Genomic DNA, 13,852 nt, shown 5'->3' on the forward strand with positions numbered 1-13,852 from the left:
TATATCAGGGGTTGAGAGGCATTCCCAATTTATATATTCTCTTTTCAAAGTTTTGCAATTAAATTTCATGTTGTCTTTTTCTTCCAACATTCATACTCTGTGGCGTGGGTTGCACGCGCGCTCTCTGATATATATAGAAAGCTCAACCTCTCAGAATCACCGATCGCCCGCCGCCGGAGAAATGCAATCGTTGCAGGAGAAGGCGTCGGAGTGGAGCGGCGTGCTGGAGAGCGACGCCTTCGCGATTGATGAAACCAACCTATTCAACGCCCTCGGTGGCGGCATCAAGCCCTTCGTCGAGCTGTCCACCAATTTCTACAACAGGTCCGTCCGCTCTATATTAGGCTCTCTTTTTTGCCTCTGTTGTGCTGATTTGAGGGTTTTCTTAGGGTTTATAATGACGAGGAGGAGTGGTTCCGATCGATCTTTGCCGGGTCGAAGAAGGAGGACGCGATTCGGAATCAGTACGAGTTCTTTGTGCAGAGAATGGGAGGACCTCCTCTTTATTCCCAAAGAAAAGGTAATCGATCATAGGCCTTGTTTATGATGATTTTTTGGCCGTTTGCTTCCATTTAATAGACAAAATCAGTTCATGATGTTTCTCAGAATATTTCTCCAAATAGTTGTCATGGTTCTTTTTGCAATTCTTGCTCATTTTGATTTTTTTGCTTCATGAATTTCATGCAAGTGAAGATTTTCCTTAAAGTTTTTCTGCACCGTGTCCTATTGACTGTTCGTGCCTTGAATACGTTTAGGATCTGTTGGTTGCCAAGTTTTGTTTCATTTGGAATCCATTCTTGAGACCACCATTCTTTCAAATTCAGTGAATTGGATTTGGAAGCTGAAAGTTAGAACGAAAATTAGAAATAGAGCCCAAAATTACAAGCTGTGTAACCTTTTAGAAAGTGGAAAATCTGTTGTGCATCATAATTTCTCAAAATTCTCTTGTCTAACCTGCAAAATGGAGGTAAAAAACTATATGATATGTCTATTGAGTTGAAACAATCGTGGAGCTTCTTATAGTAAATTTTAACACTCATGTTTGGAGAGAAGAAAGTTCAACTGCTCAATTATTGTGCAGAGAAATACCAAGCAGATTGAGTTGAAAAGAAGGTTTTTGAAACTCGCCATAGATAAGGCTGATGATTCATGATCTCAAAAGATTTAAATAATGTAGTTTTTAGATGGACAATGAACTTATAGTAAATTTTAGCACTCATGTTTGGAGATGGAGAGAAGAAAGTTCAACTGCTCAATTATTGTGCAGAGAAATACCAAGCAGATTGAGTTGAAAAGAAGGTTTTTGAAACTCATCATAGATAAGGCTGATGAGTTCATGATCTCAAAAGGTTTGAATCATGTAGCTTTTAGATGGACAGAGATTTATTCAAGTCTTTTGACCCATCATGTCTCTATGGCTTTGCTTTTAAAGCATTAAAATATTTTTGAATTCCATGCACTATTTTTTAAATTGTATCTTTAGTTGTGTATCACCCAATACAAATTGAGTCATTTTAAATCAATTATTTTACTCTGACATCAACTGATGTTTGGGGAGCTATTTGTTTTGATCGATACTATCTAATTTGAATTTGAGTATTGGTAAATTTTTTTGCTAATTTGAATTTGAGTATTGTTAGAATTTATTTCATGAAACAATGATTTTAACCAGCTCTTCTTAAAGCTGTTAGGTAGGCTTTGATGGCTATAATTTTCTTAGGACCCAATTAGGTATAACTTAGAGGTTGAAGAAATAAGGTTCAATTTTTTTACGAATCTAGACTTGAATTCTCTGGGGTTTTTTTCTTGGTCTCAATCTCAATCTTGAATACAAAATTCTCTGGGGTTTTTTTCTTGGTCTCAATCTCAAAGGTAGTCATTGATTTCTCTTTCTCTGCTAGGCTCTCTTGAATACATTTGATAGATTTTTTAGATCTTTTTTTGACACCCACCTTAAATCTCTCTCTCTCTCTCTCTCACTCACTCATTGGATTACTTTATTTCTCTATTGATATAAGAAAAATATAGAAGGAATGAAAGTGCTGAAAGAGTACAGGTATTATATTTTTTTTTGTCAATAATATGGTTCTTTTTCTATTATCATGTAATTTAAAGGGATTGGATCTTTGTATAAAAAAATGTTGTGATAATTTTTATTAGTTCAAAATGTTGTGAGAATGCTATTCTGATCCCACTGACTCCCTCCTCCCCAACATAATAATGAGCTTACTTTCTCCGTCCAGACTGACAAATCTCCGCAATATCCATCAAATTTATATGGAGTTGTTTTATTTTTTTTTTATTTGTATTTTTTTAGCCTTAATTGTGTTTAATTTTATAGAATTGTATATAATTGTAGGTTGTCATCTACTTGAACTTCGTCATTATTATCGGTATGCGTATCTCTTCATTTAAACTAGGTTGTTAATCTTTAAGGTGGTTTGGTCTAATGTTTTGTGTCCTAGGTGTTAATTGTTATTTTATTTTATTTAGCAAACCATAACACCCTTATTACCGAAGAAAGATTTACTATTTTGATTAAAATGTAAGCTAATTGGTCGGCATAATCATCTAAACGTTGGATTAATTAGAGACAAATGTCTGCAGATGGTCATTTCTATTTTTTTGACAAAAACTGTCAGATTCACTAGTCTAGTTCACAACCGTAATGTAATTGTGACATGCATTTTGCTTAAATCACCTTCTTCATATATTGCTTCATAATTGTCTTTCAACTCAAGAGTTTCTAATTTGTACATTTGATGCATTTTTAAAAAGTGTACGGCTCCTAATTTTTTTGACTTTTGATTGAGGATATTAAAATTTTATGAGATCCTCATAACAATAAGATAAATAATGATCTCTCTGACCTTTATATTAATAAATTATATTGATATTCATGAAGAATGAAAAACTTGGGATAAATTTCTAGAATCAAGTACAAATCTTAAGGCTATTAACATATATGTAATAATGAGTGCATCTAGATCTCTGACTAAACCATTCTCAGGATCAAATTTCTTCATCGACAGTATATAAACTCCAGTGAAATGATGGTTTGACATGGATATGATTTTTAATTATTCAATCACATAGAGGAGTAAAATGCCATCGATCGCGAGGCTTTTTTGTTTGACACCAATCTCAATGATGAGGTGGTTTTAGTTTCCTTTATACATTCTCAATGATGAAGTACCAAAATACCTTTCTTACTACCATCATTTTAAATAACCCAAATGCGTAAGGTAAGGATCAATCTCTCTTCTTTCACTCTTTTCCCTATTGAAAGCTCAATTGAGCAGCTTTTAGGCTTTTAAGTTCATTAGTTGACTTGGGCACTGGATTGTGTCAGGCTTACAATTCTTTGGCCATGTAGTTAATAAATTTGTCCTTGCGTGACAATTAAAATTCATCCTCTCTCAGGGAAAGAAGGTTTCATTACTTAAAAAAGCTGATAATCGATGAATTAATATTATCAAGATGTCCTACGTGGAGGCTAATTATAAATGCAGAAAATATGCTCATAGAGAGGACAAATAGATTTTAGTGGTTGAAATCAGGAGACCTACATCTACTATGAGAAAGGTCAATGAAGTATTTATTGGGAGAGAAAGGATACAATTATATAATCTGTCCAAAACTCCATATGAATACTATTATTTTTTCAGGCTATGTTGTCTCTCGCCATGCTTCTCATTAATTATTTTTGTAATTATTTATAGGAGTGCCTAGCTCAAAAGTTGAATTGAAGATTACTTGAATGTTGAAGTAGATCTAGTGCCAATGGATGGCTTATCATTAATAATTTGAGTTAGTGTCTTTTAAATTTCAATTTACTGGTGATGATATATTCCAGGTTCGTCTTCTATGCGCAATATCATTCTTCAATGGGTTTGCAAAATCTTTAAATACTTAATGAAACTTAACCATATTGTTAAGATTTTTCGAAGAGGATTTATAATAGTTGAGATTAATCCCGAGCAACTTTGTCTATTCTAGAGCTTTTCATAGTATTTCAAACATTTCAATCATTTATTTCTGAATTTTTTAGTTTTCCTTTCCAAGTATATGGGTGAGAAATTTTCCAATATTTAGGTGAAATTCAAGGATTATATTTTCTCCCATTTTGAAACTTTATGAATAGGATAGTTTTTTAAAATGTGACATCATGTGATGTTCATGTTTTTCTTCTTCTCTTTGTGCCAATAAAACTATGTTTCTCTTTCCCCTAACATAATGTGTCAAAGGAGTTACTTTTTTTTTTCTAAATCTTTTGGACGGATTTTAGTCAAAGAAGCCTTCAACATTTGAAGAGAGTTGTTGGTGATATTCTCATGCAAATGTTGCAGAGGGTGTTGTTGTTACTCATGAAGTGTCATTCTTGTGACTCTAAACCCATGCTCTTAAATTTAGTGAGTTTCTTTTTTTGTTTATTTTAGTTGTTCTTGAAAAACGCCGCCGCACTTATAAGCTGCCCCAAACGGGCCCTAAATCTAGTGGGGGAAACCATAGACTTTAGATATATTTATGCTAAAAAAGTTGTAGAAGACCGAATCTTTTGTTGGTTTTCCACTCTAAATCTAGTGGGGGAAACCATAGAGAATGATGATTGAATTAGCTAGTGAAGATGATACGATTTGACTTAGAAATTGATATTATTTTTTCGTAGAAATTAGTGCAAAATAAATATTTTTCTTTAGTAATCGAAAACAACACGAATCCAAGGATAAATGTAATTTTTTATGTGATGGGTGGTATAAATGGTTTGGGTGGTATTTTCGATATAATAGAGATATTGCTTAGGCCTCCTTTCACATATCATGAGCTATCACCATCTATGCAACGTCCATCCCCGCTATGATGGCTTTCATCATGTCCTCCAATACTAAATTCTAGGGGTGTAAATGAGTTTAACTTGAGCGAGCTCAACTTTTGTTTGTGTTGGGCTCATTCAAAAATTAGTTTGTTATAAATCACATCGTGATCTAAATTGCTTGTAAATAGTATATTTGTGTTCAATTTATCTATTTATGTGCAGCTCATGTTCATCGCATGATTAGTATGAATTATTTAAAAATGTTAGATTTTAATTTTTTACATAAAATATAAAAAATTAAATAAATATAATACAACAACAACAAAACCAAAGCCTTTATCCCCCTAAATCGGGTCGCCTACATGAATCCTTTTGCTCCATTGTATCCTATTGAGTGTCATATTTTCATTTAATTCTAATAGATTAAGATAATTTTTTGTACAATATGCCCAAATCTTTTTAGGCCTACCTCTTACTTTCTTAACATAGGTAGAATCTAAAACATCGGCTCTCCTAACTGGACCATCAGATGGTCAACGTTTAATGTGACCAAACCATCCAAGATGACTCTCTCCAATCTTCTCTGTCACTAGAGTTATACCAACCTTTTCACGGATAAATTCGTTTCACATTTTATCTCTAAGTGTCAAGCCACTCATCACTTAAGAATTCTGATCTCAACAACACTTAATTTTGTTTATGCTTTTCTTTTAAAGGCCAACATTATGTGCCACAAAGCATTGCATGTCTCACCACCATCTTGTACAATTTCCCTTTAAGTCTAAGCTGTACTTTTGTATCACACAATAAGCCTGATGCATAATAGGGATCATACCTGTTCTGATCGGTGAAGGCTACTCTGAGCGCCTCAGAGCTCATTCTTGCTGCATGAGTCTCAGCCGAATAGTTTGAGATTAGGGATTTCTCTTGTAGCTTTATGTTTACCTTCCATATGATGAATAAAGACTATTTTACCTCCGGTCTCATAAGTCTATAAATAAGAGTATTAATCCATTGTAATCATGTCGAAATGAATGAAATAAAATACTTAACTTTGCGTTTTATTTCTCTCCTCCTGCCTCCAGTTCTCTTCTTCGCATCAAGTGTGAAGTTCTTTCATGATATCAAAGCTTCACGTCTTACCGACCACCAAGATCCTCTGGTCTCTTCTCTACATAAATTCTTTATTTTCTTCCCTGCATAATCATGGACTCTTCTTCCATCACATTTGCACAATCCAACCCTCAACTTATCAATTATCTCAACCAGATCAAAGAAACAAACATTCCCACATCTCTCAAATTCTTGATGCCTCGCATCAAAATAATGGAAAATCAGCCAATTGTCTCATGAAAATTATGAAGTTTGGAAGATGCAGATTCACAAACTTCTACAACCAATGGCTTCAAATCATATTTAGATTGAACAGCCATCTTACCTTCAAGATTCAGCCAAGATGAACATGGTATACAAGAAGAAACCGCAGAATATCGTCGGCAACTGAAGAATGAACTGCACGATCAACACGACATAATATCTCACCACATAGCTGCTGCAGTTTCGAAGATCGACCAAGATCATTCTATACACTCTAAATGGATTATCTCCAAATTATCAAGATTTAAGCTGCTACAAGGACTCAACAAAATCCAATTAGTTTGGGAATATTTTATTCTTTATAAAATAGCGAAGAATGCAATCTTGCTCATGAAGCAACCAAGATGTCTCAAAATCTTGTTCTTCTCATGCATAAACAGAAAAATATGCCCAGCAATGAAACGGATTACAACAAAAATTCTACCAGCAGCAAATCTCAGATTTTCAGCAATAAACCCAAGCAGAAAAATTTCATTTCCGGCCAAATCTATTGCAAGAAAGGGCATTCAACAGCTCACTGTTGGCATTGTGCCAACTTGCAATATACCTCTACTACATCGCCAACCGCATCTCTAACAACAAACACTCATTCACCTCTACAAGAATGAACTATTGATACTGGAGCCACAACTCAACTCACCCCACACATTAACATTCTTCATCAACTCGTTCTCTGTCAAGAAACAACCAAGTTATCGCTCCATTTCTCACACTGGTAAGGGTATACTCCCAACACCAGAAAGTAAGTTAAACCTCTCTCCACTTCTCAAAGCATCATACCTTTCTCACAATTGAATTTCTATACATAAACTCCAAGCGACAACAACTGTCAAGTGCTATTTGATGATAATCATATTTACATACGGGATTACAAAACCAAGAAAACTTTACTGACTGGTCCAACTAATCAAGGCTTATATCAAATCACTGCTCAATAACACCTCACAGATCTCTACAATACCTGACATCAATGGTTGGGCCACCCCCATAGCAAATCCCTTTCTCTCATTTCAAAACAAAATCCACAACTTAAGATTTATGTTATTTCTAAAGCTTATCAAGATTGTTTATGTAATAAAAGTCACAAATTGTCTCTTAAACCTAGTAATACTAAATATGCTTAACTTGAAATGTTGCATTCTGACGTTTGGGGCCCTTTCTCTCACCCTTCTATTGAAGGATATACATATTATGTTACATGAATTGATGCTTACTTTCGTTTTTGTTTGTGCATTCCTAACTTACACCTTGCTAGTTTTCTAGAATTTTGCGTCACATTTAAATATGATGGAGTGTCTAATGATGCCGTCAAACTTAGACTTTTTCATTTTTCACTAAGGGATAAAACTAAAATGTGGTTAAACTCATTAACATCTGGATCTAACAGAACTTGGAGAGACTTATCACAAAAATTTTTATCTAAATATTTTCCACCATAAAAAACTGTTAAGCTTAGAAATGATATTACATCTTTTTGTTAGTTTGAAGGGGAATCAATTTATGAAGATTGAGAAAAATTTAAAGATCTCCTTAGAAAGTGTCCACACCATAACAAATCCCTTTCTCTCATTTCAAAACAAAATCCACAACTTAAGATTTCTGTTATTTCTAAAGCTTATCAAGATTGTTTATGCAATAAAAGTCACAAATTGTCTTTTAAACCTAGTAATACTAAATATGCTTTTTTTGAAATGTTGCATTCTGACGTTTGGGGCCCGTTCTCTCACCCTTCTGTTGAAGGATATACATATTATGTTACATGAATTGATGCTTACTTTCGTTTTTGTTTGTGCATTCCTAAGAAACACAAATATGAAGTTTCACATCACTTCATAACTCTCTACAAACATATAAAAACTCATTTTAAAAAGATGGAGTAGGTTAGCATAAATCACACTGCTTGCACAACTGTTTAAAAGACTACGGAATCACACACCAATTCAGCTATCCATACATCCCCGAACAAAATTGACTTGTTGAATGCAAACACATGCATCTTATTGAAACGGCTCGCACTCTTCTTAGCACTGCTCATCTTCCCCCACATTTTTTGATAGAAGTTGTTCTCACAACAAACTATCTTGTTAATCGCCTACCTTTCGTTCACACTCAACAAAAATCTCTTATCAACTTCTACTAAACAACAAACCCAAATATCAACAGTTTAAAACCTTCGTATGTGACTGTTTTCTCTAGAAACTAATATTAGCTCCCCACAAATTTAGCTCGAAGGCTCCCACATACATTTTTCTCGGTTAAAGTTATCATCACAAAGGCTATAAATGTCTTGATATTGTCACACAGAAATTTATCATCTCAGGACATGTTTCCTTCATAGAAAACTATTTTCCCTATCAACATATCTCTACTCCTTTCCTACTGGTCGAAACTCCTCATCCCTCTCCTTCACTATTGATACCCATTCCTACTATTTCTCCTTCATCAACTCCTCCCACAAACAATCATCATCCCAGTACGTCTTCCTACTGTCCCCTCCACCCGAAATACAATTCAGCAACCCTCCACATCACCTACAGCATGCATACCACATGAGATCACTCACACAACTCCCCCTACTAATTCTCTCCACCCAAAACAATACCACATAACAACTAGATCACAAACTGGCTCTCTCAAACCTACCAAATTTCTTAACCTTCAACACATCACCAACAATGGCACACCAACCTCTCTTACTCAAGTCATGAATATATCTCATAGGCGTCAGGCTATGTCTGATGAATTCATGGCCCTTCAACAACAAGGGACTTGGTTACTTGTTCCTCCTCCTCCATGCCAACGCATTCTGGGATGCAAGTGGACATTTAAAGTCAAACATCATACAAGTGGATCCATTGCCAGCTACAAAGCTCATCTAGTGGCTCAAGGTTGCTCACAACAACAGGGTATTGACTACCAAAAGACTTTTAGTCTAGTAGCCAAATTTCCCACCATAAGGATGCGCATTGCCTTAGCCACCCACGAGATGTGGGAAATTTAACAGCTTGACATCTCCAATTCTTTTTTTCCTGGCAAACTTGATGATCTTGTCTACATGAAGCAAGCTCTGGGTTTCATTGACACTCAATATCCTCATCTTTTTTGTAAATTACAAAAAAGCTATCTATGGTCTAAAACAAGCTCCCCTACAATGGTATTCCACTTCATGTCAGCTTCTTCAAAAACAATAGTTCAGACCAGGCACTGCTAATCCATCACTCCTGATCTATCATCATAACATACAAAAATTTTCTTTATCTACGTTGATGATATTTTATCACAAGGAACTCCTCATCTGAGATTAACTCCCTGATTCACAACCTTAGCACTCAATTTAATCTAAAACAATTTGCTACCTTTATCATTTCCTCAGTTTACAAATTCAGCAAACATCCACTGGCTATCTCATACATCAATCAAAATATATTAATGATCTTCTAACCTTTACTGGTATGTTTCACTCCAAACATGTTCTTACCCCTCTTCCTACTCAACCTCATCACCACACAGACACACCCACCTCTTTATCCGAACTTCACGAGTACAGAGAACTTATTTGATTTCTTCAACATCTCATGGTCACTCCCCCGACATCATTTTTAGTGTCAACTTTCTCAGTCAACACAAGAATAATCCCAACCCTCTCCACTATCAACATCTCAAGAGGGTTCTTTGGTAACTCAAAGGAACCTCAAGCCACAGTTTACCCATACATACTAGACCTCTTATCATACAGGGCTGTGCAGATGCAGATTGGGTAGGCAATCACATGGATCGAAAATCCACTATGAGATGTTGCATCTACCTAAGACCAAATCTCATCTCTCTTGGTCAGCTAAAAAGCAACCCATGGTAGCAAAATCATCCATTGAGGCTGAATATCGGGCCCTAACCACCATCAAAACAAAAAATATTATGTATACGAGGACTCCTACAAGAACTCAACGAAAAATCACCACCCTCGACAACTATCTACAGTGATAACACTTTGAAAATCGCCCTAGCTCATAACTCAGTGTTCCATGCTCACACAAAATATATTGAAGCTGACTACCACTTCATCAGATATTACCTTAAAGTAGGTCACATCTCCCTTCGTCACATAATGACAGAAGATCAACTTTCCGATATAGTCACAAAATCACTTTCAATTGCTCACCATCAAATGCTTAACACCAAGCTGACGACTCGCTCAGCCGATCCTCACCTTGAAGGGGGGTAAACAGGGATCATACCCGCTATGATTGGTGGAGGCTACTTTGAGTGCCGCAGAGCTCCTCCTCACGGTTTGTGTCTTAGCCAATTAGTTTTAGATTAGGGATTTCTCATACTACTTTATGTTTATTCAGTATATGATGTATAAAGACTATTTGACCCATGGTCAAATAATTCTATAAATAAGAGTATTAATGCTTTGCAGTTGTGGCAAAGTGAATGAAATAAAATCCTTAGCTCTTTGAATTCTATAGTTCTCCTCCTTTCTCCCGTTCTCTTCTTTGCATCAAGTGTAACGTTCTTTCAATGCATTCCTCCACTTCAACCAACTGATCTGAATTCTACTAATAGCATCCCCATCTCTATTGGTTCTTTCAATGCATTCCTCCACTTCAACCAACTGACCTGAATTCTACTAATAGCATCCCCATCTCTATTGCCATCACTATGAACAATAGACCCGAGAAATCTAATAATCAAATAAATATAATAAAAGTAAAAAAAAAAATTATTACAAATTTATGATTTATATGATTAATATAAATATATAAAATTAATGAAAAATACTAATTATTTAATTTCTCCATTATTTCTATCCAAACACGGCCACACACATGCCTTTTTGTTTTTGGCTCGTTTATAAATTACACTCAAAACTTTCATCCATATTTCTCTCACTTAATGAATGATTCGAATTTGAACATTAGTTTTTGAACAAGTTTTTTGAACAACCCTATTTAAGTCAACGGTTGCCATAGGTCCAGCCCAGTGTTCAACTCTCAGGTTTCCATGCTGTCACCTGCCATGTACCCCTAGCATTGATGCTTGACCCCATATTAGAAAGTGGAATTAAACTAGTTACAAGTTTTTCTGGATCCTGTCCCTTAGCAGACTGCAAGCACAGAAAGGGAAATACTTAAAAGGGATATTTACATACATGCCACACAATTCTTATGTATTTGCATATATAACACCTAGAGTTTGATATTTACACTTGTAACACCTTCATGTCATAAACCTTTGCGTGAAAGGTGCATTTCACTTTTAATAGAGCTGACTTCAATATTTGTATAATTCTAATTTATAATAAGTTGAAGGACTGTTAAATTGATTTATAATTTTTTAGGTTATGCTTTATCTGTTGTATGATTTTATGTAAGTCCCTTGGAGTTTAGGATATATGATCATGGTGATGACTAATGAGGATTTAAATGTTTATTGCATCTTTATTTTGGGTCATTTATATACATAACACATAATTCTTATGCATTTACATATCTCACACCTAAACTTTTATATTAGCATACTTAGCACTCAAATTTTGTATCATATAAAAAATAACTTTATTACAACTTTTTAAAAGTGAAGTTCATATTTCATGCATAATTTAATACATCAATGTGCTACATATGTAAATATAAAAGTTTATGTGTGAGATACGTAAATACCTAAGACTTGTGGGCTACATTCAATTCATTACAAAAAAGGTTCTTAAATTTATCATCTTATAAAAAAATATTAAAACAAATATAAATTCTACAATAATGAAGATTACATTATAAAAAGAAAAATTATATATTAAATAAAATTGCAATAACAAAGCATATGAATTATCTATTGAAGATTCAGGCCTCGCAAGTGCAAGAAGTATGCCCCGAAAATAAAGAATTAATTAATTCTTTGTAAATTGCATGCATTAAAATTCCATTTATACCCCCAAAAAACCTCCAAAATCCTCCAATATCTTGCTTAGAATTACAAGTTTCTATTCATCCAATCATAAATACTTTAGAAACCAATCCTTCTACTTCCAACCCACCAACCATTACTTCTCACCCCAACTTGCGCACCGAGCCGTGGTAGAGAGTTAAACCGAAATTACTTCTAACTTCATACTATTTGAGGAAGCTATCTAGATATGATAATAATTATCCAATTTTTTAATAATGGTTTGAGAAATTTGCTCAACTCCTACTCTCTCTTCCATTGGAGGAAATATTTAGTTGATTATTCACTCAACCAATTAATGAAGTGGGTGGTTCTGAAGGTGAGAGTTAAGTCGTAATGAGGATCTTAGGGGCCATTTGGGATCGCTTTTGATTTTGATTTTTTTATTTTTTTTTATTTTGGTATGTTATAACGCGATTAGTTTAAAAATAAGTTCTAGGAGTTTTAAGTATTTTCAAAAATAAATTAATTTATTTTTTAATAAAAATAAAAAAAATGCAAAAAATGCATCAAAACAAACATTTTTTTTTATTTTTTAGTCTATCATCACTCATTTAAATTACAAGACCCTTAGTACTATTTATAAAATTATTCTTTATTAAAAATGGCAAAATGAACTTGAACAAATATAAATATGTCAAACAAGATCTAAATAACAAATGACATTTAAAACAACTAATAATTAAAGCCAAGATGATTAAGGTCACGTGATATATTAAATAATAATAGGGAAATTTGCATGCACACACCCAATTCCCATGTATTTTCTTTATTTGAAAATCCCAATTCCTATGTATTTACATATCTAATAGCTTACCGTCACTTTTTTTTACATTTATACCACCTAAATCTTTCATATCACATCGAAAATATCACCATTTTAACTTTTAAAAGTTGAAATACTCCTTTCATGCATAGGTAAGGTGGCATATATATAAAAATTAAAATTCAGGCGTAAATGTAAATCTTCCTCCTGATTTTTCTGTGGGGAAATTTTCGTACATACCACATATGTCTTAGGTATTTACATATCTAACACTAAAGCATTCATATTTACATGCATACCACTTAAATCCTACACATCACATCAAAAACACCACCATCATTATCTTTTTAGAAGTGAAATATACATTTTCATCAATAGATTTATGACGCCAATATATTATAATTGTAAATATCAAAATTTGGGTGTCTTAAATATGTTTAAATACAAAAAATTGTGTGTTATGTATGTAAATTTCTCTTATTTTTAACCTTTGATTTTTCTTTTATTTCTTTTGAAGGGCATCCTGCACTGATTGGGCGCCATCGTCCATTCCCTGTTACTCATCAAGCAGCAGAGAGGTGGCTACACCATATGCAGCAGGCATTAGATATTACCCCAAGCATTGACGCTGATTCAAAAATAAAAATGATGAATTTCTTCAGGTGATTTTCTTCTCTTCGGTTTAAAATTTTGGAAATTTCATATACATACCACATAATTCTTATATTCACACATCTAACTTGTTATTCTTATAATTACGTCAAACTCTATGCATGAACATGTTCATTTAACTTTGAAAAAGTTAATAATAGTGATATTTTTGATGTGATATGTTGCACATTTTGATGTGAAATACACCTTTTCATGCATAGGTTAAAGACATCAGGTGTTATTAGTGTAAACACCACAAACTCTGGGTGTCAGGCATGCAAATACGTAAGAATTGTGTG

At 34.0% G+C, this 13,852-nt stretch overlaps 1 protein-coding gene across 1 annotated transcript; it reads left to right on the forward strand.

The window, feature by feature from the left end:
* Positions 1 to 55: 55 nt before the first annotated feature.
* LOC110019252 (two-on-two hemoglobin-3) lies at positions 56 to 13,852 on the forward strand (the record flags this gene model as incomplete). The annotated part of the gene is given in 4 exon segments (XM_020716850.1): positions 56 to 324; positions 390 to 520; positions 13,420 to 13,564; positions 13,775 to 13,852. Coding segments are annotated over 4 exon segments (611 nt in total), but the record flags the coding sequence as incomplete, so codon positions are not given.

Source organism: Phalaenopsis equestris, unplaced genomic scaffold, assembly GCF_001263595.1.
Source record: "Phalaenopsis equestris unplaced genomic scaffold, ASM126359v1 Scaffold000054, whole genome shotgun sequence".
Taxonomy (NCBI): domain Eukaryota; kingdom Viridiplantae; phylum Streptophyta; class Magnoliopsida; order Asparagales; family Orchidaceae; genus Phalaenopsis; species Phalaenopsis equestris.